Source organism: Empidonax traillii, unplaced genomic scaffold (assembly GCF_003031625.1).
Source record: "Empidonax traillii isolate 1590-97213 ecotype Southwest subspecies unplaced genomic scaffold, ASM303162v1 scaffold16:size2589160, whole genome shotgun sequence".
In the NCBI taxonomy this organism is placed as follows: Eukaryota; Metazoa; Chordata; class Aves; order Passeriformes; family Tyrannidae; genus Empidonax; species Empidonax traillii.
Window position 1 is genome coordinate 627,911 of NW_020955209.1, and position 24,877 is coordinate 652,787.

Consider the following 24,877-nt stretch of genomic DNA (forward strand, 5'->3'; position numbering starts at 1 on the left):
CGTCCCGCAGCGGGCACGGAGCCGCGGCCGTGACTAAAATAGGCAGCGGCGGCGGCGGGAGCTGCGGGCGGCGCCAGCGCCGGGCGGGCACCCACACTCACACCGACACCGACACCGACACCGAGAGGCCGCAGCGCGCAGGCGCCGCCGACCGCCCCGGGGGGCTGCGGGCGGGGCGGGGGCGGCTCTGAGGCCCGGGGAGCTGCGAGGCTCAACCCGGGTACCCCCGCCCGCTTCGGGGCCTGCGGGTAGCGGGCGGCGCCTGAGCGAGCCGCCTAAACCAGGTGGGGAGAGCCGGCCCCGCAGAGGTTCAGCCCCTTTGCTCGGGCAGCCTGCCCGGCCGCTGAGTGGTTAAAATTAGAAGGGCTGAATTCTCCCCTAAACGTGCGGCAAGCAGTGTTGCCCCTACATGGAGCCACAGCGGCCCTTACAGAACCGCTCTTCTCAACTTGGCACCTGCGGTGGCTCTTTGTCACGAGCACGATGCTTAAGAGATGTCGCCAAGTTTGCTCGTGTGGCTGTTTGACAGCTCCCAGGCACGACGTGCCTCCAAAGCGGGACGCTTGTGTCCCTGCACGTCGGCAGACGGCTCTGCCGATGCCCTGTCTTGCCCCCTCCTGGACCACCAAGTCTTGCAGGGCAGGCAAAATAGTCACCGAGCCTGCCCTCATCCCCAGGAGGTTGCGTCCAGTGATGATGAGTAGCGTCCAGTGATGAAAGACAGTCCAGATACAGCCTATGGGCAGCCCATCCCATCCCAAAACCTGTCAATGATAAATTAGGACTGCAAAGGCAGAAAAACCCTTTCAGTACATTCTGATGAGCTAGCTACAAAGTGGGGTTATTTTTTCAGCAGCCAAGAACATATGGTCAGCATTATACCTTAATATTTTTTGGAAAGTAGACAGAATCTCGATTAATTTTTGAAGTAACTGTTTATACATGTACACATCAACATGCATCCCAGGAGGCTCTACCTTTGCTATGGTTGTTCTTGGCTTTACACCTTGGAGAAGAGATCTGGATCTTTCCAGGGATACATATATGAACAGGGGTTTTTTGAATCTTGCTGCCTAAGATCTGATTTTCAAAAATATATTATGAAATAATTATGAAGGACTTGATTTGGGACTATGTTTCCTCTGACTGGCCAGCCACTTTTATGGATGTACTTGCTCTTTCCCAAGATATGCAGAAGAGTAAGAGAGCTGGAAAAAGGGTAGGAAGAGTGAATCAGGATAGCATGGCTACAGGAATGGTCACAAGTGATTGCATCTGGCATATGTGTTTGAGATTGACAGTATTCAGCTTTGCTTGCTGGAGCAAAGCCAAGTAGCTTCCAAAAGCAGCACAAAGCAGAGCTCCTATCCCAATCTAAACTGACGTGTAAGCATTTTCTAGCACATTACTGAACGTTATGCATTGGAGAAGCACAGTTCGTTGTATCTTCCATAAAGTCTTTGTACTTCTCTGATTACCTTCCAGGTCTTCTCTAATTTTGGGCAAAGCCTTGGTGGTAAACAGCATCTGCTTAGCTCAATGCAAAAAACGTTAGTTAGGAAAGCTTGGCAATGAACTGCTATTTGCAGCCATGTGAGGGTGTAGAACTTTGTCCTGACCGCAGCTAGTCTCTTGGAATCTTGATATTTCAGTATGTTTATGATTAAATGCCATTTCTGCTCTGTAGCAGAGAGGTAAGAACCAAGACTACATGGGTAATGTAAATGGTGGTATCTGGTACAGCTGTCAGCAGAAAGAGAAAAATGAGCAAAGATCTGAGAACTGCCCCTATATGCTGTCTCTCCAGAAGGAGCATAAGCAGATGGAGCATGTAGACATGGCTGTGATGGACTCTACCAATCTGTAGAAAAAAAAAAACTTTAATAGAATCACTGGCATTATTTCATATAGGTAATAACACATAGTCATAGGCAGATATTAATGGCCATAATTTTAATATAACCTTTAGTTATACAGATAATATTAGATAACAGTATCTATAGTTGTACAGATAACAAACATTCTCTAAGTAAAATATATTAAGTAGAGTTTATCCTCTAAAAACAAGGTCTCATGTACCATAGGAGAATAGGCTGGCTTAATTAAATTAATGTCCTACTGTTGAACCACTATAAAGACTGGCTTAACCTCCTATCTTTGTCAGTAAAGTTCAAGTTCATTGAAGTGTGCTAATATAAATTAATCTGTCAGAGGAAAGAAATAAAAACTGTTTGCATTTACATGGAATTGGCTTCAGAAAGACAGATCAATTTTTAGAGATTTGTGTTGAATTGATGCATTTTGTTAGCGAGACAGGTTTAATGGTTTTACAGCTGTTCATTGATGCAGGCTTCCTCTCTGCCGCGTCTCTTTCTTCTGCTAATAAAGTCTTGATAGCTTAAGTACTTTTTCAAATTATTTCGTTATTTTCCACAGTAATAGTCCACAGTAGAAAATGTCACATGGGCTTTACAGATTTCTCAGTCTTGCTCCTTATCTCTAGCCACTGGCTTTGTGATCCTCAGCAGTATACCCTGACCTCTTGAAGCCTGCCTGTTCTTCTGTGTTTCAGGGAAAATATCATCCTGTTGATGATGCAGGGAGGTGTTGGACCTCAGCAGAGGTCAGGCAGGAGAACTTCCCTCTCCTGCTTCTCAGTTTAGCATAGCTGAGCATCAGAAGACTTTATTAAGCAGATGATAAAGTAACTTATTGTAAAATTGCAAGCGCTCTGCCTCTTCCAAATGAGAGCCTGATTTCGTAGCCTTTTTTAGGCAAAGTTTTCATTAAAGAGAAAAAATGCTTTGTATTCAGGATCCCAGATGTGCCAGGATGACAAGGCTATTTTCAGACAATGGCAAGATCTATGAAACATTTCCATTTATAGTTTCAGGAAGCGTACTCAGCATCTACTCTAAACTAATCTTTTAAACTCCCTCTATAGACAATATAAGGGGGCTCCTTTAGAAAGTAATTAATCCTGTGTGTATTTGACAACTGTCTGGAGTAGGATAAAATACACTGGCAAATCCCATCCCAGTTGCTGAAATTATATGTCATGTAACTGAAAAATTACGCATATTTTCCACAGAAAATTTATTTATATGGGTTTTGCTTGAAAGCATCCTCAAGAATTGTGTTTTCTTAGAAGGAAATTTGTATGGCAGAGATTATGAATGAAAAATACTCTCTTGGCTTTTTAATATTCTGGAGATTTATTTAAAAGGAATATGGGCATTCCATGCATTTTTTGACTCAAGCCTCCAACAGACACTTTCTGATGTATAGTCAGGCAGTTCTTCCAATGCAACACCTGCAGAGAGGGTGTCTCCTATTAATACAAGACAGGCTGTCTTCTTATTTGAATCCAAGGTATAAAACACCATATCCCAGGGCTTCCAGGTATTTGATTGATAGCATAGTAAATGAGTATTGCAGACTTAGAGCCAGGAGACAACTTTCTTCTACAATAATCTGTCTAAGCATCCGAGTTTTAACAGAAGCACTGGTTGTTGTAGATGTTTATCCAACAGGCACATGATCCTGAGGTATAAGGACAGAGTAAAATTGTTTGCTATTAAAATTATCTAAACTGTACAGAGTAAACAATTTATTCAGTCACACTGAACAGTTATCCCTGTTCCCAAATTATGCATGAGCAGTTCCCTGCTGACACTTTATTTTGTATGTTCATTATTTGAAATTGCACAGTGAACTATTTCTATGAACTGCTTGCAAGTGATTTTTCTGGGACTTGATGGAACAGCCTGCTCTGCTTGCTCTAGCTCTACTTAAATCACATGATTCCCAAAAAAAATAGGAGAGCTGATATAAAACAGGTTGGATTTCCTAAAGCAGGGTCATGACAGGCTTGTCACTGCCCTGCCAGGGCAGCTTGCTAACAGCACTGGAGGAATAGCAGGAAGCCTGTCCCCTGGGGCTTGGCTTCTTTCTGGGAATATAGGAATATCAGAGATGCAGTTTGACTACATCGCTTGCTGGAAATTAAATTGCTATCAACATGTTGCTCTCTGTTAATGTAAAGTAGCTCTTGCTTCACACAAAACTGAAAGACAAGTAACAGAGCCATGCTTTTGCATTGCATCTGTCCCTTCATCAAGTGACAGCCCATTTTTTAGGGGTCCCTGCTACAGCAGATTTGGCAGCACTGGGTGAACTGGCTATGATTTTTCTGTTCCCTTTTTGGACAACTTCCATGCACAAAGCAAGTTCAAAATGATCATGTCTGTGCTAATCCTGAAATAAATCCATTTTAACTGCAGCTCTCAAAGTTCTCTCTGCAGAGATCCCTGTGAATTTATGTAAGTCTGTGTAACTGTCTTTATAAACCAAAGGAATTGCAAATATTGTCGGAGTACCAATGTACACATGCTTTTGGGTGTTTGTACAATGACAATTAATGTTCTGTTGCAGTATTAGTCCTTTTTGGCTCTACATTTCTATATTCACTGGTGGCTATTTTTGAGAAGCAAAGGCTAGGATTGAATCTCCAGGACGTTGCATATTAGCACCATTATCAACAATTTTGTAGGAAATTTTAAAATTGTTGGTAAGGATTTAGAATTTTATTTAAAGATTTGAAAAGGAACAATATTAGAAATTAGAAAAAATTATTAGAAATTAGAAAAATTAGAAAAAATAACAAGTGTTTAACTCATCCAAAAAGATAGACAGAACTGAAAAAATAAAAATCTAACTTAAAAACTTGAAGAAGGAGGAGAAAAAGAAGTAGGGGGAGACAGAAGATGAGTCTAAGGAATTATTTAAACAAGCAACAGAGAAAGCATGTAGGATTTGAGAGTGAAAACACTCCACAGTCTGAGGGGGAAGAAAAGGTAAATAGATTAGCTCAGAAGAACTTTGTATAGGCACAAGGTATCTTTTATAGAGACTATTTTTGCTTTGCAAAAATACACAGAGAGCAAGACATGAGAAAACTGATAATCCCATCAAGGAACACACTGGGGAAGAAAATAAGCCAAAAGAAGTATTAGGAACAAAAGTTTGAGAGCAAAAAGCAAACCAGGAATGCACAAGTTTGGTCCAAATGCACAGAAATAGGTTGATTGAGGCCAAGCACCAGGCAGAAGCATTTTATGCACTTGATCAGATTAGCAGTCCTAAATAAGAGACTTTGAAATACTTCTTGTTTTGAGAATAAACCTCAAGGCGATAATGAACACCCAGTTTTTTAATTTGTTGCCTCCTTCACCGTTTCAGAAGTGTCAGCACCAAGCTATTGCTACAGAGTGTCTGGTCTGCCTTTAGTGTGCACCTCATCCCTGCTGCCTGATGCCAGACTTCAACCGAGGATATCATGAAGCACTATCAACACGTGTGCTGAGTTTCAGCATGCCACAACTGCTTCTTCCTACCCTGATCTTTTAGAGTAAAGGTAAACACAGAATTTAAAAAAAAAAAAATTTGGAATCCTTCTAATTTCAATGAATAAATAAGACCAGTCTTCTGAGTAATGTTTATTATACTTTTTTGTTCTGTAAAGAAAAAAGCAACAAACAAAACCCTGTCATATAGGGTTAAGAACAGGGATACAGAACGTACATATATTTAAGATTATTGCTTTTGTATGTAGCATAAGTACATATACCACTGTATAAAGCAGTTTCAGATGTAAAATGGCAACAAAAATGGTAAACATAAAGGTACTAATAATTTGTAAAATAAAAACCAATATAAAGTGTTTTATGTATCAGTATTTATTGTACTTTTTTCTACTAGTACTTACTCATGAATTCTTTAAATAATGAACATATATACTGAAAGGACACTTTGTTTTTGAAAAGCTGTAACCGGACAAGAAAAGAGGGATCCAGTGAGAAACAAAGCATAGTGCTGAATGTATGATTCCTTTTTAAGAAGTACTCCATTCCCCTCAGTAGGGAGATCTGCTTCAAAATATCATCTGAGAGGATATGACCTTTCTGTAAATGAAAACAGGATAGTTTTTCTTCATACTCAAAATATTTTATCTAAGCTAAAATTCTTAGTAAAATAGAATAGCTATGACAACAGAATTCAGTAAAAGTTTTAAAGATTTTAATGTGAGAGAGTAAGATGAATGAAGCACAATAAGGATTTCCAGCACAACAGCTGTTTTATAGGAACTGCTGATATTCATGCCTTGGTATCCTGGCAGAAGATACCAGAAGAACTGGCTTGCCACACTTTTGTTACAGAGTAAGTTATTTTTCATTTATCCCAGTGTGAGAGAATGCCTGTGGGAAGATACAGGGTCACACCTCCTGTGTTTTAAACTCGTCCCATATCTTACCGGCCAGTACCCTACCCTTGTAGACATGTCCTACAGTTGGGCCCTGGAAGTCCAAGCCCAGCCCTTGGTATCTACATTGTCCTGTACTCTTACTAGGAGTCCCTAAAACCTACAGATGGGAAACAGTAAACAGATACGTGTGCTTCATCTCCACTGAGCCCAGACTCCTGCAGGCTGCTTGGGATCATCCCGCCAGAATCCGTGCCTGGGGACAGGGACCTGCTTACCTCTTTCACAGATCTGAGATGCTTTAATGCTTGCCTATGATGTGCAGTTTCTATAGAAGGTAATGGTGGTGCCCACTTCTGTAAAATGACATAGTTAGAGCGTTTATCCATTAAATGGGATTTTTGGCTTCAGTGTCTTTCTTATCCTAATGCACCTTACTCCCAGAAAATTATTATATCCCCCTATATTAACTATTATATAGTTTCAGACAAGTTTGGGTGGAGAGTAACTATTAGATACAATGAAAACAATGGGATTCACTGCTGAAATAGTTATTTACCACCATTATTTTATTGCAATTGTTTATTTAAATGACTTTGATGTCCGAGTTCTTGATCATCTATCTTTTATCATCCTTTGTCTTCAAAACCCCTTTCAGGTAGCGAAATAGTCCTGCCCCCACAATATACCACTGACCCCTCTAATTAGGAGCTGCCATGGAACTGACAGCTAAAAAAAAAATTGCCTGTGAATCCACAGCTAAAGGATAACTGCTATAAAATCCTTCTGCTCCCACAAGCTTTTGGGAATGTCCCATCTTTTTTTCCAGTCCAGAATAACATTTTAGTAACATCTGCTGCTTGCAGAGTGATGATTTGGTTCCAAACCCTCTGCTGGCAGAACCCCCTGCAAAGCTACCCTTTAGGAGGGGATTGCTAGCCATGGTTTGGGACATGACCCAAAATCCAGAGCTCAAGGATGACACGCTTGCGCTGCCTTTCTCCTACACGCTTCTGCTGATGAAGCTCAACCTACATGGTTTGATTCATCAGCATGAAGTGGCTTGATTTACATGTCAAGTTCAATTAACTCGTTTGATTCCCAGAGAAGCAGAATTACAGTAAGCAGAAAGTGAAGGGACACAAAAATCTACAAGAAAGGAAAGTTAATGTGAATTAGACAAGCATAAAAAAAGGGTGTTCTCCCTTGGGAGCCCTGAACCTACTATATTTTAATGCATATTAATGTAAACAAAGTAAGTATTTCAAGAGGCATTAACAAATCCGCTTAAATATGGTATTTACTTTGTTGTATTGTAAGAAATATCTGTCATACAGCAACAGACTATGGAGGAAAAATATGCATTCAATTATTACAGGAATAGAAAGAAAAATATTTAATCTGCTCATGTCTGAATTCACCAAATAGATACTATTTTTTTCCTTTTCTATTTAAACACTTTTCTTCTATATAAATAGCTGCAGATTTGTTTCAGTTTTAACACATGGCTTGCAAGACCTGTTTATATGGGCAACACAATACTGTATTTTAATTTTTCATATACACTGAGACCAAATATGTCTTACATTTATAATTTACAATAAGCAAAATCTGTTAAACTTTTTTTTTTTTCCTGAAAATGTAGCATCAACATATTATTTAATTAGTACAAGCATATGCCTTTTTTGTGGTATGGCAAAACTATGCAATTTCGTCCAAGCATGTATGCAGCTCTCCCAGCTTTACCCTAGCACAGATCATATCTCTGTACATATAGTTTGCCATAATTCTTTCCATCACTGAGTTTCCTTTGAACACTGTCACACTTGCTAGTTTGTTGCAGGGCAATTAATTCTTGAAAATACAGAACCTGGGTGGCCCTTCTCGGTCACCAAGTCCAGCCTCCATTATCACAGGCAACCGAATAAAATAATCTTTTTCATTAAGCACTTAAAATTTGCCTTGCAAAAATTATTAACTGTAACAGAACACTGGGGTAAGTCCTCTCTGGTTATTCTGTAGTTTCTGTAGTTTTGAGTGGAGTTGCATGATGAAAAGTGTAAGCTGTACTTAAACTACTAGTAGTTAAGAAACTACTACGTAATGAAAGAATTGCAGGGTCAGTCCCGTGCCCTAAATAGGCAAGACTTGCTTTGAAGCTCTCACTATACATTGCTTCCTCCAACAAATGAATTTGCTGATTTAGAATAAACCTCTCCTGGATAAAACCTGTATGAAGTTGAGAGCTCTCTTCCTGTCCCCTCCCTCCCCACCCTGTTTTGGACTGTCCTAGGCTGTATATTTTCCTGGCTTGTGCAGTAAATTTGAACCCTTCTGAAGGCTGTAAAGGCCGTTCCAACATGATGTCCATAATTATAAAAACTCTGTAAGATAAACTGATGCTGATGAATGAGTAATTCATCACATGCACCAGATTCTGCCACTCTTACCTATAGTAGCATACAAATCTAAACATAACACGGTAACTCAGAAGGTAACGGAACTGGTAAAAATGTAAAATGTGAGTAAAGGGGAATCACTGCATAACAAGAAAAGGATTCACTGATAGCAACATGGACTCAGGTGTCCATTTGCTTAAACCAATTATGAAGGAGGCTGATCACCTCACTGATAATTATTCCTGGGTAGTAACAGGGGCATAAATTGGATGATGGTAAAGTCAGAACTCCATCCTATCTCCAAATGTTTACTAACCTATAAATAATCATAGAATCATAGAACAGTCTGAGTTGGAAGGGACCTTTAGAGGCCATCTAGTCCAAGCCCCTTGAATAAGCATGGATCTCTTCAAATAGACCAGGTTGCTCAGATTTTGAATTTGAATGTTCCCAGGGACAAGGCATCCACCACTTCTCTGGGCAATCTGTTTCAACACAGTCATCATAATATAGTCTATATTTAGTCTGAATCTACCCTCTTTGAGTTTAAAGCCATTACCTCTTGTCCTATTGCAACAAGCCCTGCTGTAAAAATTCTGTCCTCATCTCTCTTATAAGCCCCCTTTAGTTACTGGAAGGCTGCAATAAGGTCTTCCTGGAGCCTTCACTTCTCCAGGCTGAACAACCCCAACTCCCTAATGACTGGATGTATACGATATCATAAAAGCCTGTCTGATTTCACTGACATCAGTCTTGAGTCTTCACTCAGGTAGATTACACAGCCCTCTCAAAACACTCGTTTATGAGATGTATACCAGAGCATATTTTACAGTATGCTTTAGAAGTGCTGTCCAGATTAAAAAAAAAAAACAAAAACAAAAACAAAAACCCCACAGAGGTAGAGCAGGCTTGCTGTCTCGTTTCCAGTCCTTTTGTGTGTTATATATTATATTATTGTAGATATATATGCCCTGAATTCTACAGCTGAAATGTTCTGCTAGTCATGACTCAAACAGATGCTGGAAAACTAGAAACAATTTTTAAAAAGTGACTCAAAGCCCAAAAAGCACATTAGCAACAGCTAAACAAGATTAGCTAAGAGTATGTTCAGATATTGAGTCAGACATGTCCTAGCAGAGATTTCTGACAGTAACCAATTCCAGCAGAGAAAAGCCTCACAGAGGATTGTGTTTGGAAACCAGGCTGAAACCAAGGCACACACCAGTCATAAAGAAGAAAAAAATTACCAAAGTATGTCACAAAACACCTATCACTCCAGAGCAGGCATCTTTCTATGCTGTATGCTATAGTTTAAATAGAATATATAAACTTGATATAAAAATTGGATGAGCAAGACTCCTCAGTCTTATTTTGAAGGTGAAGACGATCAAACTAGTTAACTTTAGTAGGGTCAGAATTTAGTAAAGACAAGTGTTCTTGAAGATGTGGACCAAATCTATATATTCAAGAAAACTGAGAATTAATCAATCATTTATATTACACCTAAGTCTAGAATAACATCGCTTTTATGTACCTAAAATGTTTTTATTTTTGACTTTTAGCACATAAAACATTGAGTGTAAACTTCATATTGGTCCAACACATTATAGCATGAGAAATTTACATATTCTTGTTATTTATCAGAACGAGGGAAGGGGGGGGGGATATTTTTAAATGGCCCGTTAAAGCACAGTATAAGGTTTTTAGTGCAACTCAGCCAACTAAAGCAGAGAGGGGTTGCAAGTCACAGCCCAAGTGACAACACCCATGAGAGATGATGCACTTCTTACCCACCTCAGGCATCACTGACAAATAGGACATGATAGGACAATCACAGCACTGAAGTTACATGAGAATACCTGTGCTGAGTCATACCAAGGGGTCAGGTAGCCTGCTATCCTGTCCCTTAACCATGAAAAGTATAGGAAGAGGGCATACACAGCTCTACATCCTTACTGCACACTGCCAGCCTATGGCACTGTGTTATCCCCCTAACAGGTCTTTTAAAAGCCATCAATGAACTCTCTGTGTGTGTTTGTTAAAATTCTGTATTGACCAGGACAAAGGAGATCTGTGACTTAGGAACTTCACTCACTAAGTAGTACACGGAATACACGGCATGGAAGGGTTATCAAGAGAATGATTTGGGTATTATCACATTGCCCGCTTTGGTATTTATGTTTGTCAGATTTTCCTCTCTGAGAAAGTAACATGAAGCTAAAAGCAAAACTTGTACAATGTTATCTGCTCTACACTGAAGGTCCTTCCAAACAGGAAGTGCTTCATATCACTTCTAATAGCTTTCTTATACATATTGCATGATTCTCTTTCAGCACAGGATTGTATCATCATTTTAAGCCCTCCAGCAACAACTCTCAAGTTCTAAACTCAGATGTATACCCACATATGAGAAAAACACACAATGGTCACCCTACCAAACAGGCCAGCAGTTTTAAAATATTAAAAATACGATCTACTTCCAGATACATCGAGCAGCAATCCATTCTCATTAAATAGTAATAGTTCTTATTTTTTGATTACTGGCTGGCATCAGGCATAGCAGCAGGAAGGTGAGTTAGCAAAGACATTCAGACACTTCTCTCCAAAGGCACAGTGACCTCAAGGGTCAAAACCAACTCTCTCCTACTAAGCGTGAGCTGGGGCTCCCTTATGCCATTAAAACACCACAGAATTAGGGAGAGAATATCTTTCCAATCAAGAATTTCATAGGCACAGAAAAGTGACTCTGGAAGCTAAACAATAATGTTTCAGTTAAAAATCGTATTTATTGCTGCAGCTGTTTCAGTCTCTTCCTACAAATGTAACTAAAAAGAATACTGTACAACAAACTCCAATGGTTTGGCAGTTGATTGATTAACATTATTTACTGTACATGTCATGAAGGGCACTGGCACTGCAAAAGCCTAAATCCTGTAGCATCACAGTCTCTCAGAAACACTACACAATTGTTTCTCTAAGCTATAGTTGCAGCAGCTACAGCTGTTTTATTTTTGTAAAGCTAGCAATGGCATTTATGTTTGTTTTCACATAATACCTCTTTAGGACAGTCAGAGAGAAGCCAATCACTCATGGGATAGAATTTGTTGTTTTCTTTTTTGGGTTTCTTTTTGTGCACTTCAGAACCTTTCACTTCTTTAAGAAACAAACCCAATACAATGGGTCCTTGGTCTTTTTCTCTAGTATTATTCATGCTTATTGAAACAACGTTCATGTGGCAAAATGTGAATGTTATAAGCAAGTTGCTATATTTTGAAGACAACTTGTTTTAATTGACTATTCTGACTATACTTCATTATGGCAAAAATTTTGAGAACATATAATTACAAATACCGTGGGCTTGTTTTTTTTTTAAAAAACCCAAACAATACAACACAGAGGCCACCACAATTGCAATAAAACCTCAGCCTGTTATGATTTTTCCTCCAAAAGTAAGAAGATGAAGATCAACAGGAGAATCAACAGAAAGTAAACATATTGCACAGACAGTAAAAGTGCAGAAGCCAACCTGCTGGCTTGAGAGGGAGAGAATTCAAGCTACTCCGATAAATGTAAATGGCACTTGTCAGTCAAATCTGGCTTGACTGGGTCTTGATCTGCTTCTGCTCTTCTGCTTTGCCACTTTGCATTTTCTTTCATCGCTTTGAGGAATGGCTGCAGCAGGATGTTCCTTCCTAGGGCGGTGAGAGGAAGGAGCCGCAGTTTGTAACCCCCGAGGGCTTGCGCCGTGGGGAGCCTCGCTGTAGGTGGTGGTGGGAGAGCTGCACTGGAGGGGTTTCTGGCAGTGCAACGTGGTAGAAGTTTGGCAACCGAATGTCGTATCTAAAGCCTTCCCCGACGTGCACCCTGTCGTTCAAGGCATACAGTTTTTCAGCAATGTCACTCCCAATTAAAATTGAGAACAGGCGGGAGATGAAACGGTGTTTAGCAAACAGCAGGTAGAGCTTCTTTCTCCTCCAGGCCACATACCGGCAATCTGTCTCTGCTGTGAGTGTTACCTATAGAAGAGAAAATTGAAGAGCTAGGTGACAAGGCAGTGATGTTGCCACTGCTGCCCTTGCTCAGAAGGCACTCCCCTCTCTCAGCAGAATCTGCCTACTGCAAGTAGAGCCTTTTAATCCAGGCAGAGAGCTCTGGAAGGTCTACTGTATGCAAAAGACAAGCGAGAAGGGTGAATGGGGGTGGACTGAATGATCTCATCTGGTCGCCCTCAGTGACAGTATGCCTGAGCCCACCTTCTCAGGATGCCCTGGCTCAGCCCTGCACTCCCTGCTCCACTCTTGGCAGCCTCAGCTGGAAAGGCAGGTCTAAAGAAAGCTCTCGACAAATGCCATTTGCCCTTGTGACAGGAGACATCAGATCCCACCCAGGGAGGAGGCAGCGTGTAGGTCAAGTGACAGCAGTGGGAGGGCTCACAGATTAGAGGGGGCAGCCCCGACTGACACAATGTCCCATGCTGTAACCTGTGCCAAGCTGTGTCACAGGCACATCTTTCCCTGGCTCATCTCCCATTGGGAAGCCTCTTCAGCACCAGTTTCTACCCACCTCATGCAAACCTGGCTTCTCAGGGCTGGATACTGGCACAGCCAAAGAATGCTAACAGAGCCTACCTCCCAGATTAGCTTTAAGAAAAACCCTGTTTGTTGTAACAAGATACAAACAGCAAAACCAGTCCAGCAGGTAAAGAGGACTTCCCCCTCCAAATTAATAGAATGCCACTTGTTTGTATAGCACCCCAAAAACCCTCAACTGAATAAATTTATTTCTAAACCGAACAGTACTTGAACAGTTTTTTTGTAGTACTAAAAAAACCCCATAAAACAAAAATCCTCAACTTTTACCTGGAAAATTCCCTCTTCTGTGGGCCTCAGTGAATCCCATTCAGGAGAATCCAGAAATTGGAGAGGAAAAATATAATGCAGAAACTCCCCATCAACTGTTACTCTGATCCTACCAAGACAAGATGTGTTAATTTGTTAGCACTACCTTTACACCAGGAAGGACTGCAACAAAAATGTGCTGTTTCTACTGTGTGAGGAATTTAAATATAGTTTTCAGAGCACAAAAAAGCAATCCCTGGCCAACAGTATCCTAATTATATTATTAAACCCAACTTGATCAGGCCAGTTGAAAGCGAACACAAGACAATCACGCAACTGAAATGGGAATCTTTGAAGGCTTTGTTCAAGTCATATTATTCTCTCTGTGGCAGGTCTGTGCAGTGACGCACAAGCTTTGTCATTAAAAGGCCAGCATGCACTCAAGTGGTGAAAGACCAATGCCTGTAACACTATTTGCCTCCTTCCCCTGAAAACCATGGATTTACTTCTAGGTTTGGCAAATAGGTACTTCAGAGGAAAGAAAGTGGCAAAAGCAGGGAGTGGAAAGCAGGAGTTCCCTAGGGCATGTAGTAGAGAGGGCTCTCCCCATGTTTAACAGGAATTACATGGCCACAGGTCTGTGTCTGGAGCCAGAACAACAGCCTGGAGGTATGGGATCTCTGTGTGAATGTTGTGGCCTTCTGTAGACGACAAAGAAAAATTTCCTTTCTACTTTTAAAATAATATTTAAGTTTGAAGGCACACAACAAGCCCTGTACCAGGTGAAAAAGGGCAGCAGGAACTCCCTGTCAGTTGATTACTAACTGGCTGGGCATGTAGAACGGTAGGATACCTCTCCTATAGTACACCTATGACCAAAAGCAACCTCCATGAGGTACTCCCAGGAATGCTCCAAACCAGGGTGTCGCTAAGGACATCTGCCTACAATCCATATCGTCCATTGCAAGTAGTCCTAAATCAGCTGAGTGTCAAGCTGCCTACAAATTCCATCTGTCCATGCAGCAGGCTATCAAAATGCACCCACAAAGTCTCCCATCAAAGACAGTCCATGACCATCATCCCTGGGTATCCCACCTACTCTTGTGGTGGTCTGGTACTGCATACTGCCTTTTATACAGTACAAAAGCTAGTATTCCCCTTCAGTAAAGCATCAGCAAAGTTGCCAGAAGGTTCCCCTGTAATCAGGGAATACAAGCAGGTGGATTTATTGCCACAGGGGCTAACAAAGGGCCACAGTATACAGTAACTGTAAACAAAGTTCTGCAAATTTTGATAGGGCTCAATTATGCCCGCTTGTAATGAAAAGGTGCTTTTAAGCCTTTTGCTCTCCCTTACTCCTTCTCTTCTTCCTTCTCTTGAAAGTAACTAAATACAATCTGTATCAATGTCAAGATCTCTATTACACAGAGTTTATCTCAGTATATTCAGTTTCATAACTAATTTTTAGTCCCATTTCACATTATATAAGTAAAGAAAAATAAGACAGATGCTGTGCTCATCAGCTAAGCAGTAGATACATAGCAAACCACAGCCCAAAGACTGAAGTACATATTTGTTCCCTTTATCTGCCTAACCTGTTAAGCGCTATGATACAGTGGTCTGGAAAAGAATGACTTCAAGTCCTTTTCTTTATGCCATTACAGATTTTGTGCTATGATTCTATGATCCTAGACAAATGTATTTAGCCTATTAATATTTATGTTACTTGCATTAATATTTGATCTATTGTATTGGAAAATAAACAAACAATACACAAATAAGGCCTTTTTTCTTTTTGATCTCATTTTCAAGGAGTTAAAAATAAAGATATTTGCAGTAAACCTGAACAAACAAATACCAACCTGCCTGACACAAGCAAGGACAGTTTATCAATAGGTGTTTTGCCCTGCATGGCGTAACAGTGTTCCTTCTCCAGGGTAATCACTTCTGCATCACAGCACAGGACGATCTTCCTGTACACAGTCAAAGAAATTCCCAGAGGTTGGAATAGAGCACTGTAGAGTTCCTGGAATTCTCTGTCAAAGGCAACACTCCGAACTTGGTAGGTGACATAAATGAACTGGACGAAGCATACAGCAAACAGTATAAAATTCCAGGAGAATATATCAGCAGCACAGACATCCAGCCAAGCCCAAACAGAAGAGCAGAGAAAGCCCAATCCAAGCAGGCTGAAGACATAGAGAAGCCCAAAGAATCCACTTCCACCCATGAAGCCCACAACAAAGAGAATGCTGGCTAGGTGGTAGATAGATCCCTCTGCCTCTTGCTTCCAGCTGGTACACGTAGGATGTGCATATATCAGACTTTCCCAGAAACTTGTATTTTCTCCCATGGCTGGAATAATTTGTCAATTCAGCTAGATCTTGGAAATTTTTATTTATGAGATGCAGCTAGTGAGTTCCTTTGCTTCTCCATTCTTGCAAACTGTGTTCCATGATCACATAAGGTCAGAGTCTCTTCTGATACTGAGGTCACACTTAGGATATCCAACAACTAGGCAGTTAATGTTCCCAGTGCTGCTCCTCATCAGTTCACGCATTGTTTTGACTTTGGTCATGTCATCTGTAGCTCCGTCTGATCTGGACAAGTGAAGAAAAGATTAATTACTTATAAAATTATTTTAATCAACTAAACTCTATCAAAGCTTTTACTGTCTAGAACCACAGACTACACTGCAATCTTTCAATTCCCCTTGTAGCTCTGTGATTCCAAGATCAAACCTTAACATTCATTCAACTGAAGATCGTATTCCTGTATCTATGAACCCTGTCACAAGCATTGCTCTGAATCCATGTAAACCTGTACTTGTATTCACAACATCCTGTGACAAGCCTTTGCACAGCCTCACTGTTGAGAAGGTAGTTGCATATGTTGGTCCTGAAACTGCTCCCTGGGAGCCTTATTTAACATTCTACCAAGCTCTTTAACAAGAAGAGACAGTGAACTCTTCCATCTCACTCTGGATTTCAGTCAAACCACTCTCACTAATGCATTGAGCAAGGCTGTTCTCTGTTCCTGAAGACAACAAACTACATCTCCAAACGCTACAATTAGGGAAACCCAAGTATCACAGGGTTTTTCTACTCCAAGGTTTTTGCCCGAAAACCGTGTCATATATAAGAAAGACTATAAAGGTTTAAAAGCATATTTACACAGATCATGTTATTAGAAGTAATGTATTAGGTAGTCCTGCAACATACAACTCGAAGGACATTTACAAAGCAACTTTATAACATTCAAACTTCTACCTCATATAATCTAATGTCATGGACCACATAATTTTTTTGTTCAATAGGTTATTTGTTTTCATATGATAATGTATTGCTAAGAATTTTAAAAAGAAAACACACACAACCAAAAAGCATGAAAAAAAAAAGCTTTAAAAAATCAAAACCAGCTTTCTCTGTCTTTTAAAATAAAAAAACATGCTTTAATATAAGATGAAACATGGTAGAAATTGCAAAGCCAGCATCTATCAGTGGTGTAATCAGGATTGAAACCCTCCACAGTCTTTAGGTGTCTGGTTCTTTTCCTGGTAAAAGAGCAGGGAAGCTAAGAAATATCTTGCTACCCAAATTATTACATTTTCAAGAATATCAAACCTCAGAGTTTTTTTTAATTATTATTTTTTCCCCAGGAGTCACATTACAGGCCTGTATCTCTTCTGTAGAGGAACTGGCTGAAGACCTCCAGAATCCAACTGAGGAAGCAAAAAGTGACCACAAAAAACCCAGAGAGGAGTTCAGGGAGAGCATTGTCCATCCATGTTTTGCCAGTGCAAACTGGAGGCCCTGCTATTCAGAACAGGCTATGGAGAGAGGATACACCACATGGGGCAACCCGTGGTTCTTTTTACACAAATACGGGGAAGACACGAGGAGATGGGATGGAAAACCCACCTCTGCTTTATCAGCGCAGGTATAGGAGTTAAAGGGAAAAATGACCATCAGAGGCAATTTCTAGAGGATGGATGTAGCTCCAGTCTCCTGTGGGCAAGCCCCTAGACAGAACCAGATCCTCTGGAAGGGGCCTCCCATATGTATTCAAGGGAGAAAGCTGAGGCTACCAAGACCAGCATTAGAGGGGGCCTTGCCTCTAGCCACGTAGAGGCATGGGATTATCGTGTCTCTTGGACTGTGAGGATCTGATGGACTGGCATATCAGACCCCCAGGAGTACAAAGCTATGAACTCTTAAGGCATTTTTCCCTCACTGGGTCCTCTTTGCATTATCTTTTATTTCTCTCTGAATTTGGGGGGAGGGAATATTTAAAAGAAAGGAAGAGGGTTCATCACATTAGAGAACCCGCCACCTGGAATATATATTGTCATTAAACCAAGACAGCACCTCTTCTTAATCAAGAAATTATTCTAATATTTGTGAGCTGAAAATTGGTGGTAATTTTTATTATGAGGTATTATGTAGAGCATAGACGATAATAGGTATGGTCTTAAGGACAGTAAAATTTCTAATTTTGATGGGTATTTAGTGCTAGATAAGGCCTCTCACATTTTTCTTTATAGTTACTACAAGTCCAAAATTTAAATTTTTGAGGGCTTTGGAACAGTCACTCTAATTAAGCTGCTCATCTACTGCAAGCAAGGTTAGGTGGGGAGAAGAGTCCCCCAGATCATAAAAAACAAAGAGCTGTGATACTGACTGAGTTATCCTCCATAGGAGCACAACACTGCCAAGTTTGTAAGCACCTGAAGGGGACACCATCCTTTCACTGAGATGCTTCGGCATCCTTAGCTGCCAGGACAGGGAACATGCCAACGGGCATGGCTTTGTTTGATGTCCTGTTTCAGTTGTCGGGGCTGTGATGAACAGTTATTGCTACAAGTTCATTTGATGGTGATGATCAAACGAGCAGGAAACTGCATTTAAAGCAGGTTATCTGGATTATAAACCTGAAGAACTGTATCTTCCCAAGTAAACATTGAGTACTTTCTACTCTGTCCCCTGCCTATGGAAAAGAAGGAGCACCATGCACGGAACAGTCTCTGTCATATTCAGGATAACACACACTGACATTTACAGGCTGCCAAAACCAGAGGTTCATTCAAGATGAGTCCTCACAGCTCAGGAAGGAGCTGTGCCCTGCCAAAAAAGGCTGAATTACTGAGATGCTTCAGAGTGTTTTGCCCCATCACACATCCCACCTTCTTCAGCAGGAGCAGATGAAGTGATGCAAAAAATCAGCCCAGGCTAGAGATGTAAGAGATGTACAGTGGCATGGACTTCTTTTAAATAAACAACAGCTGGAAGGACTAAGCTGTCATTGGAAAGTGTTAAAATCAACGAGTTTGCTGGAACTTCAAAGCAGTAAATGGAGTATTTAACTTATATTCTCCCAAAACTTCATATAAGAAATACACTGAACCAGTCAAAACACAATGAATTTATGTTGTAATTTAAATGCACATAGTACAACATTCCCCTCCTCAAATGAGTTATTTCCCTCACAGACTGTAGTATTCACACAAAGAATTACCAATTATGTACATTTTTTTATTTGCTTGAGAACTGTGTACTTTACCCCATTTTTGTCACTGATGACCTAAATTCAACTCTGAGAAGCTTTGAGTGCTAGTTACTGTGTCTGGATCACAATAATTCCTGTGAAAAATAAACCCCAAAAGCCCTGAGGCCACCAGCAGTTCTCTCTTTGGTCTTTTTAATTAAGTCAAAAGTAAAGCTATTCAGAGTTTGAATACTCTATTCTTCAGTTGCCTTATCCCAAGTATTCAGAAAGAAAGCCCTCAGCACTTTCACACTGTACATGTTGACAGGCTATAGAGCCGTACATGCTAATTGTGTAACCAGCCCTGCATGAATTGTTTGCTACAGGCCGGGAAGCAAAGACAGATTTTCCTTTGCAGCATATACATTTTCATGCACAAAATGAGATTATGCTGGATTTAGCAGGATTTGTCTTACTGGGTTTAGCCACGACAGTGTGTATGTTTATACACGAGCTAGTGGACTCAGCCTGGCTCAACAGCTCAGCAACTCCACCAGGAACAACATGGCCCCTCCAGCCAAGGGGGGGCCCTCCTGGCCTTGACACCCCCCACTTCCAGAGGGATGAGCTCTGAGCACCCCCTGTAGGCTGGCAAATTACATCTGGTCTAGCAATCTTTTAGATTATAAAAAGAAACTGCTGCTTAATTTTAGCAAGTTATTTTACATGCAATGTAAACACAAATATCAATTAACGTACCCCTTCCTTCCATTGCCCCTACATCTCTGAAATCCCCTCTGTGGCCCCTACTGACACCTACTGCTCTTGAGGCTTCTTTATGAATCATGCTTTCTCCAAGGAACTTTCCTTCTGCAGTTGTCACTTGGGGCTAGACACCCAAAGGGACCGAGACAACCAAACTCTTCATTGCAATGCAGTGTCTAACTCAGCGCACAGAGGAGCTCTGCACCTACAGAGAGCTATGGCTATGCATCTGTAGGCGAGTATGGGCAGATAAATAAGGTATAACAATGCAGTGATAATCTATCCTTGAATCCACATCAGGCTCAAAACATGCACACAACAATCAGGACAGTAACTAACAACACAAGCTAGCTTACCTTAAAACTTTTTGACACTATATGCTAGAGAAAGCTGTAATTATAATACTGAAAACCATAAGGTTTTCCCAAGAAAATGCAGCCTGTGCAATATAGGGAAGGGTATAGTAACCTCATCACAGCCCATAAGATCTATTCAGGAAGATGGAAGGAGGATGAGGAAGAAAAGGACTACCCAATCCAAAAGACAAAGGTATCAAGATAATCAATCACTATATAAGTATATATATTCAAAGACACACAAGCATTCATAGCAAAGGTTATTAATTAGTAGGACGGTTTTAAAGATTTCCTTTGCTGGGAATTAAGGAAGTCAGGATGCTATCTGGTCTCTAAAATAAATGTGTATGCTATTATTAAAAAAAATAATTGATTTACTACGATTCTATTTTTTATTCTCCAGGAAGTCACATTAGATGTTTGCAACAATGTCTCATGGACATTTGTCTTAAGTTACTTGATATAAAGAAGTTGTATGTATCTAGAAAGTTATGTAGTTTGTCTTCACAGTGAAATCCAGAGGCCTATCTCGGATACAAACTAAGACCTACTTAAGAGAAAACACTGAAGACAGGTATATCTCCGAAATTATTCCTCCTATAGACGTTATAGACCAAACCTTCACCCATGTGGAGCCAGCACCCCTCCTGTGAATGTTTTTCGAAGGAAGGGATGTGTTATCAATGAATGCTTTACCGTGAAACATGTCTGCAAGCCTAGCAACCAAGTCCCAGGATCCCACTCCCTGGGTGAGTGTCCTCATCGCAGAATGAAGAGGAACTGCAGTGCAGTTCTCAATCTCCCTTCTGCACAACGTCACAGCTTTAATGAAAAGGGCAGCAAATGACCCATTCATCCAAGTCAATATGAATCATTGGGAGCGTGCTCATGGGAGGAGGGAAGACAGATTTCCCCTTCTCTTGGATTGAGGAAGGCATCCTGTGTCTCACTCATGTCTCATTGCTATGTCCCACCCACTGGATCAGTGCTCCCTAGTGGAGGCTGTCACATGGGAGGTAAAGTATCTCAGGCCTTAGGAAAAGTCATCAAACCACACTCTTCCTTGTCCTTCCAGTACCCCCCTGGGCTGCAACTGCCAAGCTGTCCCATCCCCAGATCATCCATGTGAAGTGATACCTTCCTTGAGAGCAATATTTCTGGGAATGCTCAGAGCTACAAAACAAGAAGTCGGGGCAGGCCCAGCCATCAGTGGTGCTTCACTGCCTTTGGGGCAGCTCTGAAAAACAATCACCAGCCAAGCAGGACTTTTCAGGACCAAAATCCTGCTTTGATCAGGCAGAATTCAGCCTACCATGTTCATGGTTGTTCAATAAAGCAGCCCCTTCAGTCAGCTGCTGCCCAATGCTGGAGACACCCCAATGTCATCTCTGTACTGAAGTCAGTGGTCCACATGAATGACCCACCAAAGGCAGGAGGCTGGTGACTGGCTGTCCTCCTCACCAAGCTGGGCCTGACTCCCAGTCTCCCTGCTGCAGCAAATACAGAACAGCAGAGCTCTTCAGCGGGACTTAGCACTTATTGAGCTTGCAGCTGGGAAGGCCTGTTTCTGCCTACAATTTGCTCAAATTCCTACTTATCTTTTTAAGAAGCCCGCTGGCCTGTGGGAAGGCCTCGAAAGAAAAAGAAACCCCACAGTAATACAGAACAGTTTAAGGTTCATTAGAAGTACTGCATACAGTGAAGCTGGTATTATTTAGTCTTTAAATATTTAAAGACCAGCCAACTATACAGAGCTTACAGTACTTCAACAATTCCTCATTTATCACTGTAAAATATACAATGCAACCCTCTGTGGTTGCAAAGCCAATACTGAAGATGCTGTCTATTTTATCATCTGGACAGTGTCTGAAATGAAATAAAAAATTACATATTTTCTTCCAATTTGAATCAGAATTGATGAACCTTGAGTACATGTGGTATTCCTGCCAAACTAAGAAGTATAATCCCCTCTCTCCTTTTTTTAAGGTCTTTTGCTCCTGGGAAACATGAATATGGAATGACAGTCATGCATTTTTTAAACTAACTATACATCGCTAGCACTTTGATAAATTTGAGCAAGGCTCTTGTAAATTGTGCAGCATTGGCCAAAAAATAATCCAGGGGGTCTGTTTTATCATGTTTTATTATAAAACTTCAGAGTCAAGTACAAGTTCAAGCTTCTCTCCAGGTCAACTTTTAAATTACAGTAGAGAAAGCAGCCACAACGCATATTTCACAAGTACTTTAAAACTGTGCTAATAGACAGTGTTAATGTGTTCTGCGGAACACAGCTTAATGAGTTTGTATGGTGTAGCAGTGCCTCTGGATGGGAATATATTCTCGTGAAATCAACCACCTGATGTGAACCTATTTTCCAAAAAAAGAAAGAAACACAGAGGCTTGGCTCATCACACTCTCCCTGCATGTACAACTGCATTACAGAGTTGTGCCATGACCCCTGTGTTCAAACACATAAATGGCACACTGATCCACAAAGCACCATATTTATGTGCCCTGGGAGCTCTAAACCAGAGTGAAATGCAGTGAAAGGTACCAAGTGTGTCCTAATGGAGCTGCTGAAATTATTTATCATTACCATAGGGTGCAGTCTGGGTACAGTTCTGCTCTCTGTTTTACAGTAACAAGTGTCATACAGCTTTACATACAAAGCAGAAACAGGCAGAAGCATGGACATGGCACCGGTTTAGCATCACTTTCATTAGTTCTCTATAAGAGCCAGACAATTCTTAGATTCATCACATAACATAATCACAAATAGCAGCTTTGTTCATTATGTAATATCTGACTTTTGTTTGGGCAATAGCGGCATGCCCAACAACAGGTACTCTGTCGTCATCTGGAGACACTGACCAGAGCTCCTTTTCGTGAATTGGGGGAACACACTAAAATGATGAAATAAAATCCCTTCTCTGAAGAGACACACACTCTTACTAGAGAAGCCCACACACTTACTAAAATGATCAAACCTAGCTTCAGCTAATAACCCATTTCTTGAATCCTTAATAAACTTTCTGTTGTCAAAAACTTTCATCATAAAAACTGTGGTTCTGTTGCAATTCCTGACACAAACCTTACAGGTAACTGTCAAGGCAAAGTTTGTGCCAGGAACCGCAACTGAACCACAGTTACAATTTTCTTCTGTTTCAGTATCTATACCCTTCACTGGAGGACTTGAAGTGTACTTACTATTTTGCAGGCAAGGCATTTCTTTAAAACTTGACATTTTAAGCTATTTTATTATTTGACAACAAAAAGACCTTTGTGTAAAGCCTGAACAGCACCAGTTCTGCAGATGTGGAAACCATTTCTTGTTTTGCTGTGGTCAGTGAAGACATTTGAACTTGTTCATTTACAATTAAATTCCCATTAAACAATAAAGTAGCAAGAAGCCCTAATTTTGGAACCCAGATTTCATTAATGACTTCTTTATAATACTACCAGGTGGTACATGATTCAATATTATAAGAGATCAGCTACATAAAATGTTTGCCCATAAAGTGATTGACAGCCTAAATGCACACAAACCTTTACAGAACAGATGAAGGAAAATGTGCTAAAATATTACAGTTTGAGAGAATATGTTTGGAAAAAATATTATAGCTTGGGGAAAAGAAGTGGTTTGTATCGCTCGTTCTGTCTCTGGAAAGAAGCAACTGCAAACGCAAAACTAGAGCTTAATTTCAGGGTTCATCTGTTCTTACCATTTGTTGATTGAGAGAGGGAAGAATCAAATAATGTCCTCCCACGAGGCAAACCCCCAGCCGGAGAAAGAAATCCCCGGATCCCGAGTTGCTTTTATGACAGTAGAGATACCCTCCGAGCTAGCTCTTGTGAGAGCGGCAGCAGCTGCACACGGGTAGAACCAGAAGTCTCCGCCGTCCTAAGGGACAAACCCTAAACCAGAGACACACAACGAAGAGTCTTACTCCAAACAGAGCCCTGGAGAGGGGCAGCGCAGAGCAGCGTGTCGCGCTGTTCTGCCAAGGGGACACGGCACAGCTCCAGCCAGGAGCACTCCGGTGACCGGAGTGCGCAGGGGAGGAGGGAGTGCTCCCCTCCCAGGGCACCTGTCACACCCGCTCGGGACACCACCGAGCCCTGGGGGTGGGCAGCCCTCCCCCGACGGCCGGTCCCGTCGCCACCGCGGCCCCGCCGCGGGTGTCCCGGAGCGCAGCGGGGCCGGCGGCGCCCCCAGCTCCGCTCGCCCCCGGCCCGAGCAGCGCGGGCGGAGCTCCCAGCGCTGCCGGACTGGACAGCGCCGGCGGGGGTGGGCGGAGGCAGCGCCGGGACTTCAGCCCGCCCCGGCTCAGCTCGGCTCGGCCCCCGCCCTGCCCGCACCCCTTACCTGCCCCGTACCCCAACCCAAGGAAAAGTTTCCCGGCCGCCAGGACGGGACGGGACGCGACGGGACGGGACCAGATTCGCGCTGCCGCTCCTCGGCGCTGCCGGCAGCGCGTCCCGCAGCGGGCACGGAGCCGCGGCCGTGACTAAAATAGGCAGCGGCGGCGGCGGCGGGAGCTGCGGGCGGCGCCAGCGCCGGGCGGGCACCCACACCCACACCGACACCGACACCGACACTGAGCGGCCGCAGCGCGCAGGCGCCGCCGCCCGCCCCGGGGGGCTGCGGGCGGCGGGAGCCCCGGGCGGGCCGGGCCGGGCCGGGCCGGGCCAGCCGGGGCGGCGGGAGGTGCCGCCCGTCCCGCCGCGGCGCTCCCCCACCGCCGGTGGGCGTCGAGGGTGCGGCGGTGCTCG

The 24,877-nt window shown here is 42.1% G+C and overlaps 1 protein-coding gene across 2 annotated transcripts; it reads right to left on the reverse strand.

Moving 5' to 3' along the window:
* Window positions 1-5,747: 5,747 nt before the first annotated feature.
* Window positions 5,748-24,574, reverse strand: POPDC3 (popeye domain containing 3). 2 transcript variants are annotated; one of them, XM_027895130.1, is made up of 4 exons: window positions 24,471-24,574; window positions 15,362-16,099; window positions 13,521-13,629; window positions 5,748-12,677 (listed from the first exon to the last, which is right to left on the reverse strand). In XM_027895130.1, exons 2-4 carry the CDS (start codon window positions 15,850-15,852, stop codon window positions 12,354-12,356), a joined length of 924 nt encoding a protein of 307 aa, XP_027750931.1. In that variant the 5' UTR covers window positions 15,853-16,099; window positions 24,471-24,574; the 3' UTR covers window positions 5,748-12,353. The 2 variants fall into 2 exon arrangements, with proteins under 2 accessions (XP_027750931.1, XP_027750922.1); XM_027895121.1 differs by lacking the exon at window positions 24,471-24,574 and adding an exon at window positions 23,827-24,140.
* Between the last annotated feature and the right edge of the window lie 303 nt (window positions 24,575-24,877).

Excerpts from the sequence above, each read along its gene's own strand:
- POPDC3 (XM_027895130.1), bottom strand. The coding sequence starts at position 15,852 with ATGGGAGAAAATACAAGTTTCTGGGAAAGTCTGATATATGCACATCCT. Across the intron at positions 13,630-15,361 it reads TCCTTGCTTGTGTCAGGCAG|GATCAGAGTAACAGTTGATG; the intron begins GTTGGTATTTGT and ends TTGTCTTGGTAG. Across the intron at positions 12,678-13,520 it reads CAGAAGAGGGAATTTTCCAG|GTAACACTCACAGCAGAGAC; the intron begins GTAAAAGTTGAG and ends TCTCTTCTATAG.